The 15,025-nt window shown below is 43.4% G+C and overlaps 3 protein-coding genes across 3 annotated transcripts; 1 reads left to right on the forward strand and 2 right to left on the reverse strand.

Annotated features, from left to right (window-relative positions):
- Positions 1 to 1,580: 1,580 nt before the first annotated feature.
- Positions 1,581 to 5,386, reverse strand: LOC125519253 (pre-mRNA-splicing factor SLU7). The gene is made up of 9 exons (XM_048684117.1): positions 5,198 to 5,386; positions 4,785 to 4,948; positions 4,578 to 4,690; positions 3,986 to 4,396; positions 3,730 to 3,865; positions 3,318 to 3,617; positions 2,517 to 2,733; positions 2,049 to 2,152; positions 1,581 to 1,958 (listed from the first exon to the last, which is right to left on the reverse strand). Exons 1-9 carry the CDS (start codon positions 5,211 to 5,213, stop codon positions 1,812 to 1,814), a joined length of 1,608 nt encoding a protein of 535 aa, XP_048540074.1. The 5' UTR covers positions 5,214 to 5,386; the 3' UTR covers positions 1,581 to 1,811.
- Positions 5,387 to 5,512: 126 nt separating this feature from the next.
- LOC125519254 (protein CHLOROPLAST J-LIKE DOMAIN 1, chloroplastic) lies at positions 5,513 to 8,932 on the forward strand. The gene is made up of 10 exons (XM_048684118.2): positions 5,513 to 5,763; positions 5,859 to 5,955; positions 6,024 to 6,128; positions 6,233 to 6,310; positions 6,707 to 6,762; positions 7,160 to 7,217; positions 7,819 to 7,944; positions 8,079 to 8,174; positions 8,307 to 8,378; positions 8,539 to 8,932. Exons 1-10 carry the CDS (start codon positions 5,633 to 5,635, stop codon positions 8,599 to 8,601), a joined length of 882 nt encoding a protein of 293 aa, XP_048540075.1. The 5' UTR covers positions 5,513 to 5,632; the 3' UTR covers positions 8,602 to 8,932.
- A 1,151-nt stretch (positions 8,933 to 10,083) lies between these two features.
- LOC125519255 (uncharacterized) lies at positions 10,084 to 12,806 on the reverse strand. Its single transcript, XM_048684119.2, has 5 exons — positions 12,507 to 12,806; positions 12,252 to 12,408; positions 11,342 to 11,392; positions 10,646 to 10,738; positions 10,084 to 10,434 (listed from the first exon to the last, which is right to left on the reverse strand). Exons 1-5 carry the CDS (start codon positions 12,647 to 12,649, stop codon positions 10,357 to 10,359), a joined length of 522 nt encoding a protein of 173 aa, XP_048540076.1. The 5' UTR covers positions 12,650 to 12,806; the 3' UTR covers positions 10,084 to 10,356.
- Positions 12,807 to 15,025: the final 2,219 nt, after the last annotated feature.

Here is a 15,025-nt window from a genome sequence, read left to right on the forward strand (position 1 = left end):
TCTTGGAATTCTCAGGCTATGGATGTTGTGGAAATTTTGAAAATTCGCACTTCACCCCGACAACACCAAGACTTCATTGCTTGGCAATTGGAGCAGAGTGGCAAGTTATAGTCCGGAGTGCTTATCGGTTGGCGACTAGAGAACATGATGAAGCCTTTGTTGTGGTGCTATCAGTAGTCATCCTGATGGCGAACCCCTAGTGGAGTTTGATTTGGAAGGCTTTTGTTTCGCAAAAGATGAAATTATGATGTGGAAAGCTGCGACTAGGGCTAGTGACCAACTATGGCAAGGTTGTACATCATTTAGCCACGACAGCCACATGCCCGGTTTGTGGCAAGGAGGACGAAGCAAGCTTTCATGCACTTGTTACTTGCAGCCATGTTGTGAACCTATGAAGCCATATGAGAGTCATTTGGCCCCTTCCTGAGAGGAGTACCTTGATGATATTGCGGTTGATTGGCTGCTACATGTACTTGCGAGATGCTCTGAAAGATCGCGAGATACAGTGATTATGCTTGTTTGGCGCATTTGGCAAGTTACGATCGAACGTGTCACATGAGAAGGAGGCCACCATGGTGGAAGCTTCGGTCGTTTCTTGGTCGGTTATATGTAATCGATTTGCAATGCTTGCAAACCGCAACGAGGAAATTCATGTGTACGAGACATGGAACGAGGTGAAGCAAAAACCTGCCCCCCCCCCCCCCCCCACCCCACCTTGGGCACTACCACCGGCAGACAATGCTGCCATCTTTGTGGATGGATCATTTCTGGTAGCAGACGGTACGTTAGGGGGCAGGTATGATTCTGAGAAGACATCACAGAAGCGTCATTTTCGTAGCATACCGATACTTTGTCATTTTTGGAGCATATCAATACTTTGTTTCATTGCAATGATGTGTTGGAGGCAGAGACACATGCGCCCATGCAAGGTATGACTCTTGCCATACAGCATACTGACCTTCATTGGTGGTCCAATTGGATTCGTCTATTGCTTTGTCCATTTTCACTGGTGATGGCCTAGACCGCTCGGTCTATGGTTATCTTGTAGCTGAGATCAAGACACTTATGAAAGACTGGAAGTTATAAAATAGAGTTGAAGATCGTCTGACATATTATAGACTAATTGAGTGTAGAAGTGATGTGTGACTACACAAAGACCCACCTTGTATTAAGAAGCTTACAAAATAAGAGTTGGAGATTGTCCGGCATATTATAGCCTAGCAGAGTGTAGCACTGATGTGTGACTACACATAGGTCCACCATATATTGAAGAGCTAGTGCCTCTTGAAATTATTTTGGAATAAAACTCTCATATTCCCACCCACAAAAAAGATCACAGAAGAACTTTATAATTCCGCATACGAGCATTATCGTGTATTCATCGTACTTCTGTTTGGAACACAAAGTTGCTTCTAGTCTGAACACAAAGTTGCTTCTAGTCTAGTACTAGAAGCTACAGCACGAGAGATATTCCCCTCATAATGGTAGGAGAAATTTGATGACTACAAAGTGAAGATCCACGAGCCTGAGTTGATGGCGCCGATCATCACTTCCACAGAAAACCATGCGACTCACAGATCTAGCAAGAAGCACTTATTACTCATGAACGGTACAAATATCCATATGAGTGGCGTATGCCATGGTTACCAGGAAGGAGGTTACAAAGAACCATGAGAACAAACTTCGTTCTGCCTTTGGACATCAAGCGATCATATCTGTACTTCACAACATCAGTAACTCACGAGCTGGCATGCCATCCCATCCCGTCTTCCTAGACACCCAGAGAATACAGAACCAGGGGACATGAAAGCCTAATTGAGAAAATCTTTCATAGGATCGTCGTGGCGGACTCTTGTCATACGGTAGGCCTCCATGTCTTCCGCAGTGACCTCGTCATTCCACTTCACATTGTACTTTCTCTTTCTTTCGTCCATCTCTTCCTTCTTCCTCTTTGCCTCCTATAGAAAAAGTAACAGAACTTTAGCACCAGCAACAATGATGAATCAACAAACAAAATATGCAAAGGTGGATGAATAAGAGATGCTAACCTTCTTTAAGGATTCCTCAAGCAACTTCTGGTCGAGAACAAGATCCTGAGGAATATCTGTTCCCCAAGTGGCTAGTTTCTTTTCTTCTTGTCGTACAGGTTCCTCTGCACCAAGTAATTCAACTTAACTTAGATGTTCACGACCATGGTGGAGTAACACCTCAGTTGATTTATAACAGTATAAATTAGGCTAACATGAATAAACTGAAATCTGGGACTACTTTCTTAATAACTAGACAAGTTTCAGATAAATAAATAGGAGAACCACCTTCTTCTCTCATAAAACAGATCGCTGTTCAGTTGACTATAGCGTGACCTAATATTTAATGCAATTTGGTGCTTTTTTCAACAGCAATGGTTTTATCCTATGACTATGCTAAAGATACGATGTCACGACTTTTTCCACTTTAGAGTGCAACATTATATCTATGGATGCACAAATATAAGCCAAAATAATTTCTCAACACACCTTCGGCAGCCTCCTTGCGGGCCATATTTTCCCTCATCAAATCAGCTGATGCTTCAGCAGCCTCGATTCCAGCAAGGCCTGTGCAATAACTATTTTTAATAGTCTGCTTGCAGCACTTATAGCCCCATTGATGATCTTTCCACCATGAACCCCACACTGTTGTGTGGTTATTAATTAGGACATCCTCTTCATATTTGCTCTTAGGAAGAGCTACATCCTGTAGAATAATTTTTTTCTATACATTAGACCTCAAGACTGAGAAATAGCGTGAACAATTTAACTAGAATCATAGCATCCAATCTTAACCGTGGTAACAAAATAGCTGGCATCAAGTAAAAGAAAATGCAGTTCTAAATTTATTTTAAATGACAAAGCAATAGCCAATACTATATGGTAGTCACAACTGACATGAGAGCCCTGGAAAACTACATAAACAACATTTTATTTTGAGAAGTTTAGGAGACACATGGTTAATTTTTGGTATCCGATGACACCCATCGCTTACGACTGCATATTTCAAACCTCAAGAATAACATCATCTTTCATGCAACCGGCTGCAGTTAGCTGGCCTTCTCAGGTCTAGGATTGTACAGTGCATATAAAATTATCTATAGTGAAACCATAGGGTGCTGTATATGGTGTGAGGTCAAGAAAATAGTCACACTCACACCATATAATTGATGTGAATCTTCAAAACATTATAATCAAAACACAACCTCACATCACAGTAACAGAAGAACAGCAAATGATTATAAAGGTATATAATTATTAATGCACAGCACTCAGTATTTATGTGCCAACCTGTCCTTTGATTATGCGACCAGTCCGGTCATACTCAATCTCTTTTTCACTTTGCCCAAGAAGAAGCTCACGAGGGATTGGTTCGTCAGATGCAGCATTCCCATACTTCTCCATAATTTTGTCCTTGCTTTCAGATTTCAACTTCTCCTTCTTGATCTTGAAACTCTTGTACAGTAGTTCAGCTTGAGATGGAGCTGCTTGCATATGGAAATCCTGCCCCTTGTCAAAAGCCTCCCATGCATGGACATTGAGTTGCTTGAACTCAAGAGCTTGTCCACTAAGTCTATTTTGGTTATCACCCTGCATCATAACAATATATCAGAATACTGAAGCTGATAGCATAGCCAAGCGGAGATTTGACGGAACTATGAACAGTGTAAGAAAATTAATTTGTATGTTCTCTATCACTTACCACATAGAATTTATCATTGGGGTCTGCATCTGGCAAAGGATCCTCACGCATCGAGCGGGTTTTTGGATCATAATATGCAGAGTTCACATCAAGATTCAGAAGATACTTTGCAGTGTCTTCTCTGATACGCAAATTCCTGTGAAGATCAATAATAAACATATGCATCAGAACCGATTCTTCATACATCTCGGGTTCACATGACCTAATATAATCTAGAATTTTGAAGGGACAACATTTGTTTCCAACAAGGACATACCTAACAGTTCCAGTGCTTCCACCGCCTGTTGTGCGCACACGCTTCTCTACCTTAGCAAAATCCATTTGAGCGCTCTCATCAACTTTAGCCTCATCTATCTTCAGGCCATCTTCTTCATCCTCTTCACTGCCCACATTCTCACCATCCTGCTCACCATCCTTCTCCTCGAGCTTCTTGAGCTGTTGTTCTTTCAGGAACTTTTTCCTGGCCTCTTCTCTAGCTTCATAATCTTGGATAACACGAGTGTAGGTTGATGTGTCATAACCATTCCAACGGTCACGCTTGCCATCATAATCAAGCTCAAACGACTCGACTTTCTCATCTGGTGCTATATTCATATTGGTATATTTAGCTCCAACATTCCGAGGTCGATCCATGCATGCCTTCTTATTGTGAGTCATGGCTCCACAGCTGAAATATGAAGAGACATTATCTGTAAGAAATGCTTCACTACAGAGTCCAAAGAACATTCATGCTAAGTACTTTAGGACTTCATTATGAAGTCGCGGTAAGGACTAACAAGAAAATCCACATAACGATGAGCATCAGTGCTGGACGAAAACTAGCAGCATGAGATGAACACCGCACTTACTTTTCGCAAGCGCCTTTTCTGTATTTGTTGGCCTGGAAAAGCCTGGCACCCCTATCGTACCACGCTTTTGTGTAATTCGGATCCGACTTCCATTTCCGCTGATGCTTCAAACTCTGAAACCCATCCAACCAACAAGTCAGGGATCCACTAACCAAATCATCCCACACCGCAAAAACTAGAATTTTAATAGGGCACAAAACAACTTACCGGCTTCTCGGCGTTGAGATACCATGGGGCCGAGGACATATACTGCGGGATGTGAGGGTTAATCTCGTTTCCATCCTCGTCGACTTCGGCAGGGGCGAGCCCCGCCTTACGCGCCTCCTCAAGCTCGAGCTGCTTCCGGTGGTCCTCACGAGACTTGAACGATACTGCCATAAACGCAAAAATCACACAGCTAAGATAACTGTCGACGGTAATCCGACACCCCGATCAGAAATTAGGCAACGAAAAGCCCGCGCGGCTCCCAGCGAAACCCTAATTCCCTTCGAATCGAAACCGATTATGCCGCAGAATATGTCCCCGGATCTAAAATCGGAGAGAGTCCGCGCGGTTCACGATGCGAAATCCGCACCGGCGAGAACCGAAATAGGGTTAGGGTTTCGGGAAGATCGACTCACCTGAAGCGGTCGCCATGGCGCCTGCCTCTTCTAGTCTCGCCGGCGCTACGCGGCGGCGGCGACGAACGGCGCCGAGATAACGAGAGACGACGAGGAAAGAGAGGAACGCACCCAAACGAATTTGGAGGATTTTTTTTCTTTTCTTTGCGGTGCCAGTTATTATGCGTGGCGGCTAACCCGCAATGGGTCCGACTCGGAAGCCGGGAGCCCACGGTGGTTACCGCCATAGTGAGAAACGTGGACCGTCAAAGCCCAGTAATCCATCCCGGCTCGTTCGGGGCTAGGGAAGAGCCCACAAAGGCCCAACTGCGGCGCCCCAACCCCACCTTCCGCAACGACCCACACAGATAGGACTCGCCGGCTGCTTCGCCGTCCCCTCGCCGTCGCGTCGCGCACAGGCTCTGAAACCCTACGCACCAAAACCGGCCACTCCCAATGGCGGCCGCGACGGCGACCGCTGCCGCACCGGCCGTGTTCGCCCCGGCGCTCGTCTCTCCCCTATCGCGCCGCGCCTTCTTCCCGCTCCCCCGTCGCGCCGGCCAGCCCGCCATCCCTCGGTCGCCGCGGTAATCCCGTACCACCTCGCCCTTTTTCTCTGTATTTTATTGAGGATTTACGGCTGGACGCGATAAATCCTTTTAATTTTTGCCGGGAACTGAAGGCTCTTGGCGTCGGCGTCCCCGAGGAGATGCGGGGTGGCCGTGAATGCGGCGGCGGCAGGGGCCGCTGACTTCAGCGACGATGAGAGCTCTTATGAGGTAGACGCTGAAATGGGCTACATGACTTGCTGAACCTGTGTTTTGATTTTCTGCTGTTTCGGTGTTAGATTCTGGGCATTACCCCACTCGATAGCTTCGACAACATGAAGCTAGCATACAAGAGGAAGCGCAAGGAAGCAGAGGAGACAGGAGATGAGGACTTCTTGGCCAAGGTTACGCGCTGTATTGAAGATTGACTGATTGTTTGATTTTGGCTTGCACACCTTATTAGTTTTGTTGTGGTGCACTAATAATGGTGGAGCTATTGGGATTTCAGCTGGAGAAAGCGTATGACACTGTGATGATGCAGCAGCTGCAGTATAGGAAGAAGGGGGTCACATATGGATCGGTTCAGGTTGGCTGTTATGGCATGCATGGATACTGATTTTTCATAATTGGGACATTCACAAATTACAAGATTCACATTGCATTTGTTCCATATGTAGATGTTTTTAGATATATCCTATTTGTAGAAGGATAGAATGGAGTAACTAGACATATCCTATAGAAGGCATTGTCAGTCAAAGGTACGGTGCGGTTATAACTCATTGTAAATATCCTAGGAAATGTACAGATGGATAGACTTGTAGGTTGAAACCATCTAAGTCCTTTCCTACTAATGTTCTCCACTTAATATGATTTTCTTCATTACTTGTCTCATTTACTTTCTGAATGTCAGGTATCAAAGGATATGTTCTCCACTTAATATGATTTTCTTCATTACTTGTCTCATTTACTTTCTGAATGTCAGGTATCAAAGGATATCAAGTACGCTGACAATCAACCAATAGTTCCTTGGGGACCTAGGTACATTTCAAAAGTTCAATATAAGGAATTTCTGTTTCCTTTTTCCGTCGACATTATTTTTCTGGGTTCACTTAATTTTTGTGATACACGTTATGAAAATGGCAAATTCATTCTCTTTATTACCCATGAACATCGTCATGAGAATGTTACTGGACAATTTTAACTCAGCAAGTCAGCATGATAAGCAGGCCTATCCCACAAGCGTGCATTGCCCTGTTTAATTCAGCCTTCTCCATGTTCATGCGTTTAATTTGATACCAAGGACCAATACTCTTATTCTGTATGGGCAGCACAACTTTTTTGTGACAAGGATATGTGCACCAAGCACTTGTAATTTGAATTAAACAGCAGCATGCATGTGAAGTTAATACTATTGATAAACTTATGCATCTTGCAGACCCTCCAAATCAGCAGTACAGGATGTGCGCATAAATATGGCAATATCAGCAGCAATTGTATGATCTTAACACATTCCTAGCTATTACTGGTCTATTCACTATCATGTTTTTATGCTTTTCAGTGTCTACTTTCTGGTTATTGTGACTATCACGTCGATATGATTATTCTCATAACAAATTAGATTGATTTAAAGTTACCAACTCTAAATATACTTAGGATAAGTTGTAATGCTTGAGCGTGCATTTGAAATTTCTGCATGCATGTTAATTTAGTGTTGTTATCAGTTAAGAAGTTACACCATCCTCCTAGTTAAAAGTAGATGTCGTATTAGCCTAAAAGTCTGGTGTTCAATACTTCTCATTTTGTGTTCTTCGGGTAATGTTTCCATTAAAATGCCCTTCTTAAGTATTGAATGCTATGAATTGCCTCTCTGAATGTCTTCACCGAAGTCTTTGTCTAAATGCTCCTATGTCTCCCTGGCCAATTTATTAAGGCCTAACATATAAAAAACTAAGGTGTTGACACTTTCCTCATCTTGTGTGCCCAAAGTTCAAATGCATCTATTTGGGCAAATGAAATTATGTTTATGGATATTTATTCGTTGACTAGAAGTGTATCTTTATTTTGCAAAAGATGTTAATTTCAGTTATATTGCAGGTTGTTTGCATTGCTATCATCGGTAATGCAGACTGGAAGCCTTTGCAGTTCTTGTGTTTTGCTTTCTTCTACAGAATACTTCAGAAGCTGAGGGTTACTGAGCCACCAATAACTCCAATATATAATGTGAGACCATTTCCTAGTCACTTACTAGCCTATAGTTAGCACATTACTGTACGGTGTTGAACCATTGTTGTCTGCGTGCATTTTATATGTATTCAGGAGTTTAACATAATCACATTTTCTGGTGCTTTCTGCAGGAGTATGGTGAGGTTGAGGGAAGAGGGGTACGAATGGCAAAACGTGTATTCCGCGCTTTGGGTTTGATATTTGGATGTGTATTCGCTGCGTCCCTGGTCAGTGGTGTTATCTTACACAATGCATTGCCGCTAGATTCTTCTTGGGTTTTCCTGCTGCAATGTTATCTACGACCGCTTGTAGTTTTTATTTGCATTTTGGCTGACTATTCTGTCTGCTATTCTTTTCAGGGTTATACAATAGCTCTTAACTTGGTTGAGTTATCTTGGCAGCAGACTCCCCGTATTGTTTATTACTACCAGGTATAGTTAACATCAGTAACATGTTCATGGAGGGTAGCGTTCCATGTCAACAACATGCACATGCATGCTGGCTAGATTAACTTTTCGTCCTTGGCTGCATCACATCATCTAATGCTCACTTGTGATGTATTAAATTATTGTGTGTAATTATTTGTTTCAGGAGTTGATTGTTACAGCAGCTGCCTCTGTTCTGCTGTGCATCACGGCTTCGTACTACCGGTAAACAGTACTGGAGGAATTATATCATGGCTTAGAAAACCTTTGGATGTTAGGACGAGGTGGGCAGCTTTCGGTGAGAGACTCCACACTTGTGTAGTGGTGCCACATTAGGGAAAAGCCAAGACGCGGACACAAATTTTTGAAATATACGTACTTGTGCCAGCATTTGAGGTAGAGAATTTTGGGTGCCTGCTTTTGTTTGAACAATTGTGGAACTTACTGTGCAAAAGGCGATGACTGGTGAACATATTTTGTGTGCATATCTAGCGCTGTAATGTATGAAGTTGAAAACATATCTGATTCTTATCCGTATGAAGACTGATGGGTCCTTTTAAGCCTTGTGCTTGTGGTTTGTTTTGGTATTGTCGGCAAACATGGCGTACTTTGTATTGTACTCCCTCCGTTCCAAGTTAATTGTAGTTCTAGGTTTGTCCTAAGTCTATCTTCTTTGACTTTGACCAAGTCTAGTGAAGTTGTAGGCTTGTCATAATTGAGTACTCCCTTCTGTTCCATAATATAAGAGCGTGTGTGGTCTCAAAAACGCTTTTATATTATGGGACGGAGGGAGTACCTGCTTGTGGCAGTTAGTCTGGTCGAGGTTGTTTGGTTGATGCCCACAGCAGCCCTGCCAATCCATCGGCACGCCAAAATATTGGTGACCGATTTGGCCGCCAGCATCTCGCCCTGGAATTGGCTATCGAGTGAACTGGAAAGCGCCAATGGGCCTTGGCAAGCCAAAAATTTGGAGCCCAACCACACGGATACCAATGCAGCGGTCAACGCCAAAAAATTGGCTGGGCAGCTCACGGTAGCGATCCAAACACACCGGTGCAAAGCAGCACATCTCTAAATCGGAAGCTGCACAAAATTCGTACAGTTTGCAATTACTCAGTTAACCACTAGATAAGGAAAGATAAAACAGTCAATGTCCAGCATCTTTTGTGTAGGAGTAACGGTTTTCCAGCGCTCACTAACAAAAGTTCATTCTTAACCAAGGTGTTTTTTCAAGCCCTAGGCGCTGAGCAAAAGTTGTGCCTCTGCTTAGTGCAATGACACCTTAAGCGCTGAGGTCAGGGAACGGGAACTCACGGTCCAGCCACAGCGCTAGGTCGGGGAAGAAAGCCCGATGCGCAAGGTCTGACTTGCTCTCCTTTGTTTCCCTCACCCACTCTCCTTTGACTAACCCTAGGCGTCCAGCGCTTACCTAAAGGCGAAGCGGCAGGCCTCTGCTCAGCGCTTAAGCACGCCTAGTGCGCTCAATTTTTCACTGTTCTTAACTGAAGAAATACATAACCAAAGCGTTTGACACAGTTGCGTTGAGACTTGAAATTTTGAACAGATTTTCGCCCCTCTCTGGTTTCAACCAAGAGAACTGTCACACGTGTACCAAACCAAAAAACTTTGGAGTACCAAAGGGTTCCGATTGTCTTGTACTTCTATTCAATTAGAACCAACTGATTCGGAAGGAAAAAAAACAACCAAGAAATAGTTAAATGGTATGCTTTATAGCTACCAAATTTCACATCAACAACATCAGAATATAACAAAATGGTTATTTGCCAGTTAGTTACAAAAGAATGGGACAGTTTCTCTCTTTCTCGAGAAGCTGAATTGCAGCAAAGTAAATACACCTATACAAAAAGCATCATCTAGAACAAGCTAGCCTCCTGAAACCATAAACCCAATTTGTATGTATTCTAACACTTCAATGCAAGTAATGCTGAAGCTATGGAGACCGTGCATCCACCGGTCAAGAGAATCAACCACTATTACCAAGCCCAGCCATCATCCCCGTAAATGTGGCTACTGCAAATCCAAGCACCGCGCCAGCAAAAACCTGATAAGATACAAGTCAATAAATACATATGTGACACCAAGAATGTTGAATGTGTCCCATGGTTTCGTGCACTTTCATCAGGTAAGAAGCAAATATGACGGGACAGGGACTATCACTTCATGCACTTGTGTGCAAGTACCATGTGTTAGTTCATGAAGAATTAGGCATTCATCTTCCTTAGCATGGTTGATAAGGGAGCAACAGATCAAACCTGAGGAGGTGTGTGTCCTATGAGCTCTCGCAACGGTCTTGTTTCAGCAAGTGGATGCTCTGATGGTAGCTCGTATACAATTTGATTCAAGACCTAGAAATATATTTAAAACAAGTTATAACTGAAAGGAGATAGAAGCATCACCAGAAGAGCAGAAAAATAGTGAATATACTAAACTGAAAATTATGGTGCTTCCCAGGTTATGCATATGGAATTAATAATAGCATGGCCTTTTAACTAAAGGCACAGATCACCAATGACTTCTGTGGTGAAATGTTACTCCATGAGCTATTTAAGTGGACATAATTTGTTGGTGATCACCTAATTTGTTACTTCAAATAATGTTACTCCTTCTGTGGTAAAATGTTACTTCAAATAGCGAGTATAATTTGTTGTATGAGCTATTTAAGTGGACATAAGCAACAAAACAAGCAAGGAAGTACATACGGTACTTACTAATGAGACTACAAAGTGTTACAACATGTCAACAATGCAACAAAGCCTAGATTGTTCTAGGCTTCCAGCTAGATTTGCAATTTTCTAGCTGAATAAGAGACCGTAGTTTTAGCAATGGGCCACCACTTGCCATTCATAAAGTCGTTCGTTGCTACCAGTATTTATTTGACATGATCCTTTGCGTCCATAAATTATTTTACTTTTGAGTAGTTACAAATATTTGAAGGTTTCAGATAGTACCTCTGCTTGCCTCCCTGCATGTAGCCTAACACCAAAAGCATCATACATCACCTGCAAATTTGCATTGCCAGAAAGATGGCTTTAGCGAAGATGATGAAAAAAAAGTAGCGCATATGTAATACAGAGTGCTGCATTTTCTGAAGATGGCATGGAATCATAAGCAACATGACAAGCTCGTCGGGATACCACTATGCAAGACGTAGGGGAGTTAAAAAAATAAAAATACAGCCGTGAGATTAGGCGGAGAGACTATCTGTTTGTATGGCTGTACCTTGTGATGAACTCCTCCACACGATTGATTTTCAGTACTACTTATACACAAGTAGGGGTGATTTTCTCATGCTTGCTACTGTCCTACTTTCTACTCCCTCCATTCCTAAATATAAGTCTTTTTAGACATTTCAAATGGACTACAACATACGAATGTATGTAGACATATTTTAGAGTGTAGATTCACTCATTTTGCTCCGTATGTAGTCACTTGTTGAAATCTCTAAAAAGACTTATATTTAGGAACGGAGGGAGTACTTGTTTGCTCAAGTTCGCAAACAAAGTAAGACAATATCATCACCATGGCCACACCATGCCCCCAACCGCATATATTATCCTCTATGTAATCAGAGATTTCAGGTGTTTAAGGCGCTTGCATTTTCTTCTCATGTGTACTGTACTTTCTATTATAGTAATGACTGAACCAAGATATGCCGTCTTTAGGTTTTCTACTAAAACTTCAGTCTTGACTAAAATTTAGCTACTGAAGTGATCCAAGAAATGAACGAAATGATGTGTAGGTTTACCAAATTATTTACCAGAAAAGGATACTACTCGTCAGATCGAGGACCCATCATCGAAAGATCCAACATTTCTAACAGCTAGAACAATCAAGACTCAAGAGAGAAACAGCGCTAACCACAGAGGCGAAGATGGCAGCGGTGGCGAAGAGCGAGCTGCTGAACCCTTCCTGTAGGCCGACGGCGACTGCGAGCGCGGTGACGGTGGCCGAGTGCGAAGACGGCATCCCCCCGGACCCCACAAGCTGCTTCGCGTCCCACCGGTTCTCCTTGTACCTACACACGCGCTCACGGATCCCGTGACGGAGAGCTCAGATCCAGCCGGCGCCGGATGGCAGGGTAGGGCGGGTGAAGCGTGCGAGAGAGAGGCGTACCATGTGGTGAAGACCTTGATGGACTGGGCGATGGCGAAGGCCAGCACGGCGGCGATGAGCGGGCAGTTGCCGAACACGGCCAGGTAGGAGAAGGCGGGCGACGCCGCGGGCGGAGGCTGCGCGGCGGAGGCGGCGTCTCCCATCGCGGCCGGCTGGTTCTAGAAGCTTCCACCCTCCGCCTCTTCCTCCTTGCGAGAAGAGAAGATCCGGGTCGGCTCCGACACGCTCACCCGCCGCGGTGCAGTCGACCCAGTCAGTCCTAGGCGAGGTGCCGGCGATTGGAGATTTTGGAAGCGTCCGAGCTGGCAAAATGGGCCCGGGCAGCTGTTAGGGTTGATGGACAAGTCACCATATCATGTGACCGCATCTCAAAATTCAAATTTGCAAAGTCCAATGGTGCTGGGAACCAGGGAAAAAGACAATTTAGTGGTGATGGGAATCAAGGGAAGGGTTCGCGAGGGCAGAAGAAAGCACCTCAAGTTGAGGAGGAGAGAAGGGGTTAGAAATCGCAAAATCGTTTTATGAAATGCTCGCACATTTCGAGAGCTTACACATATACTCCTTCCGTTTCAAATTACTCACGACGAGTAATTTGGAACAGAGAGAGTACTACAAGAAAAATGATGGGCCATGTGTTGGAGCAATGCAACGCAGTCAGCGCAGGTAGTAAGTTGTCAGTATTTTTAGCTATATATGGTCAGCTTTTTTGAGGTGAAGACATCTCAGTGGATGACCAACAAATCATTGGATGCGATGATGACTGTTTTTCGCGATTGTTACTTGGTTGTGTCTGAGATGTCACACATCTATAGTAAAGTAAAGAATTTTCTTTGTGCGGTTGGAATTAAATATGATGTGATCCATGTTTGCAAGAATAATTGTGTTCTATGCTGAAAGGATTATGCCAACTTAAGTAAATGCCCAAAATGTAAATCATCAAGATGGAAAGATGGCGATGCAGTGAAAAGGATTCCTCATAAGGTTTTGAGACATTTTTCAATTATACCAAGATGCAGAGGTTGTTTCATAATGCTCAAACAAAAGAGAATGTACTGTGGCATTCTAGGAATTAGGAGTACAAAGATCTGAATGTAATGAGTCATCCATCTCATGGTAGTGACTAGACAAGTTTCAATAAGAAACACAAAGATTTTGCTGTTGAGCTGAGAAACATTAGTCTTGGCTTAGATACATATGGATTCAACCCAGTTGGCCACCAGAGCGGCACATATAGCATGTGGCCAGTGCTTGTTATCCCTTGCGACATGCCACCAAATGTCTCGATCAAATAATCAAACTACATCATGGTCTTGCTCATCCCAGGTCCAAAAGGTCTTAGAAAGAATTTTGATGTATTCATGGAGCCTGTTGTGGAGGAACTTCAAAAGCTATGGAGGGGTGTTCTCACTTGAGACCTATATAGCAGGCCACCAACTGATTTCATTCTACATGATGTTATAATTTGGTGCGTCCATGATTATCTGGCTTTGCACACTATGTTAGGGCGAACGACACATGGTTACAATGCATGTGTTCACCGTGATAAGAATCCGCTGTCATTCGTAATACTTAGCAAGGTCTGTTACATTGGATACCGCCATTTCCTTGACAAGGACAAGCCGCGTCTTCAAAAATACCGAAAAGTTGTGTTTAGAGCCGATCATGAAAATCGTAATGCGCCAATGAGGCTCACCGGTGAGGAGTTGCAGGAGGAATTAAAGAAGGTCGGGCATATTACACTAGAAAACCATCCTGATAATGGTAGCGGAGAAAGGAAGCATGAGACGCAGAAGATAGATTAATGTTTACCTGGACGGCCACTTTGTGGGACTTGGAGTATTGGACAGATTTGGATCTGCGGCATAATCTTGATGCGATGCACATCGAGAAAATATATGTGACAGCACTATCGGCACACTTCTTAATAGGGATAAATGTTGAAGGCAAGACAAAAGATACCTTAAAATCTAGGGTTGATTTGACACACATGTGTATCAGATCTGATTTGTATGTGAAAGATGATGGTGCATCACGTCTTGGACAAGAAAAAAAGAATTCTGCAAGGTCCTATCACGTGTGAGATTCCCATATGCATTTGCTTCCAACCCCGAAAAGAGAATCAGTGGAGATGGAACCAAGGTAGAAGGGTTGAAAACTCATGACTGCCACGTCCTACTTCAAAGGGTTTTACCTATTCTCCTTAAAGGATTGCTACGCCCTGACTTATACAGAGCAGTTGCAGCATTGGAAAAATTCTTCCGGAAACTCTGCAGTAGAAATATCATGATATATAGATGTTGTGGAGCATCTTAAAAACCAGGTACCAAGTATCTATGTGACCTTGAGAAGATATATCCTCCAGCCTTCTTTGATGTGATGGTGCATTTGGTTGTTCGTCAACCTGATGAGGCACTACTTAGAGGTCCAGTACAGTATGGATAGATGTACCATATTGAAAAGCGGTTAGGCACTTTCAAGGGCTATGATAGGAACAGAGCTAGACCCGAGGGTTCCATTAG

This window comes from Triticum urartu, chromosome 7A, assembly GCF_056163025.1.
Source record: "Triticum urartu cultivar PI428250 chromosome 7A, HENAU_Tu73, whole genome shotgun sequence".
Classification (NCBI taxonomy): Eukaryota; Viridiplantae; Streptophyta; class Magnoliopsida; order Poales; family Poaceae; genus Triticum; species Triticum urartu.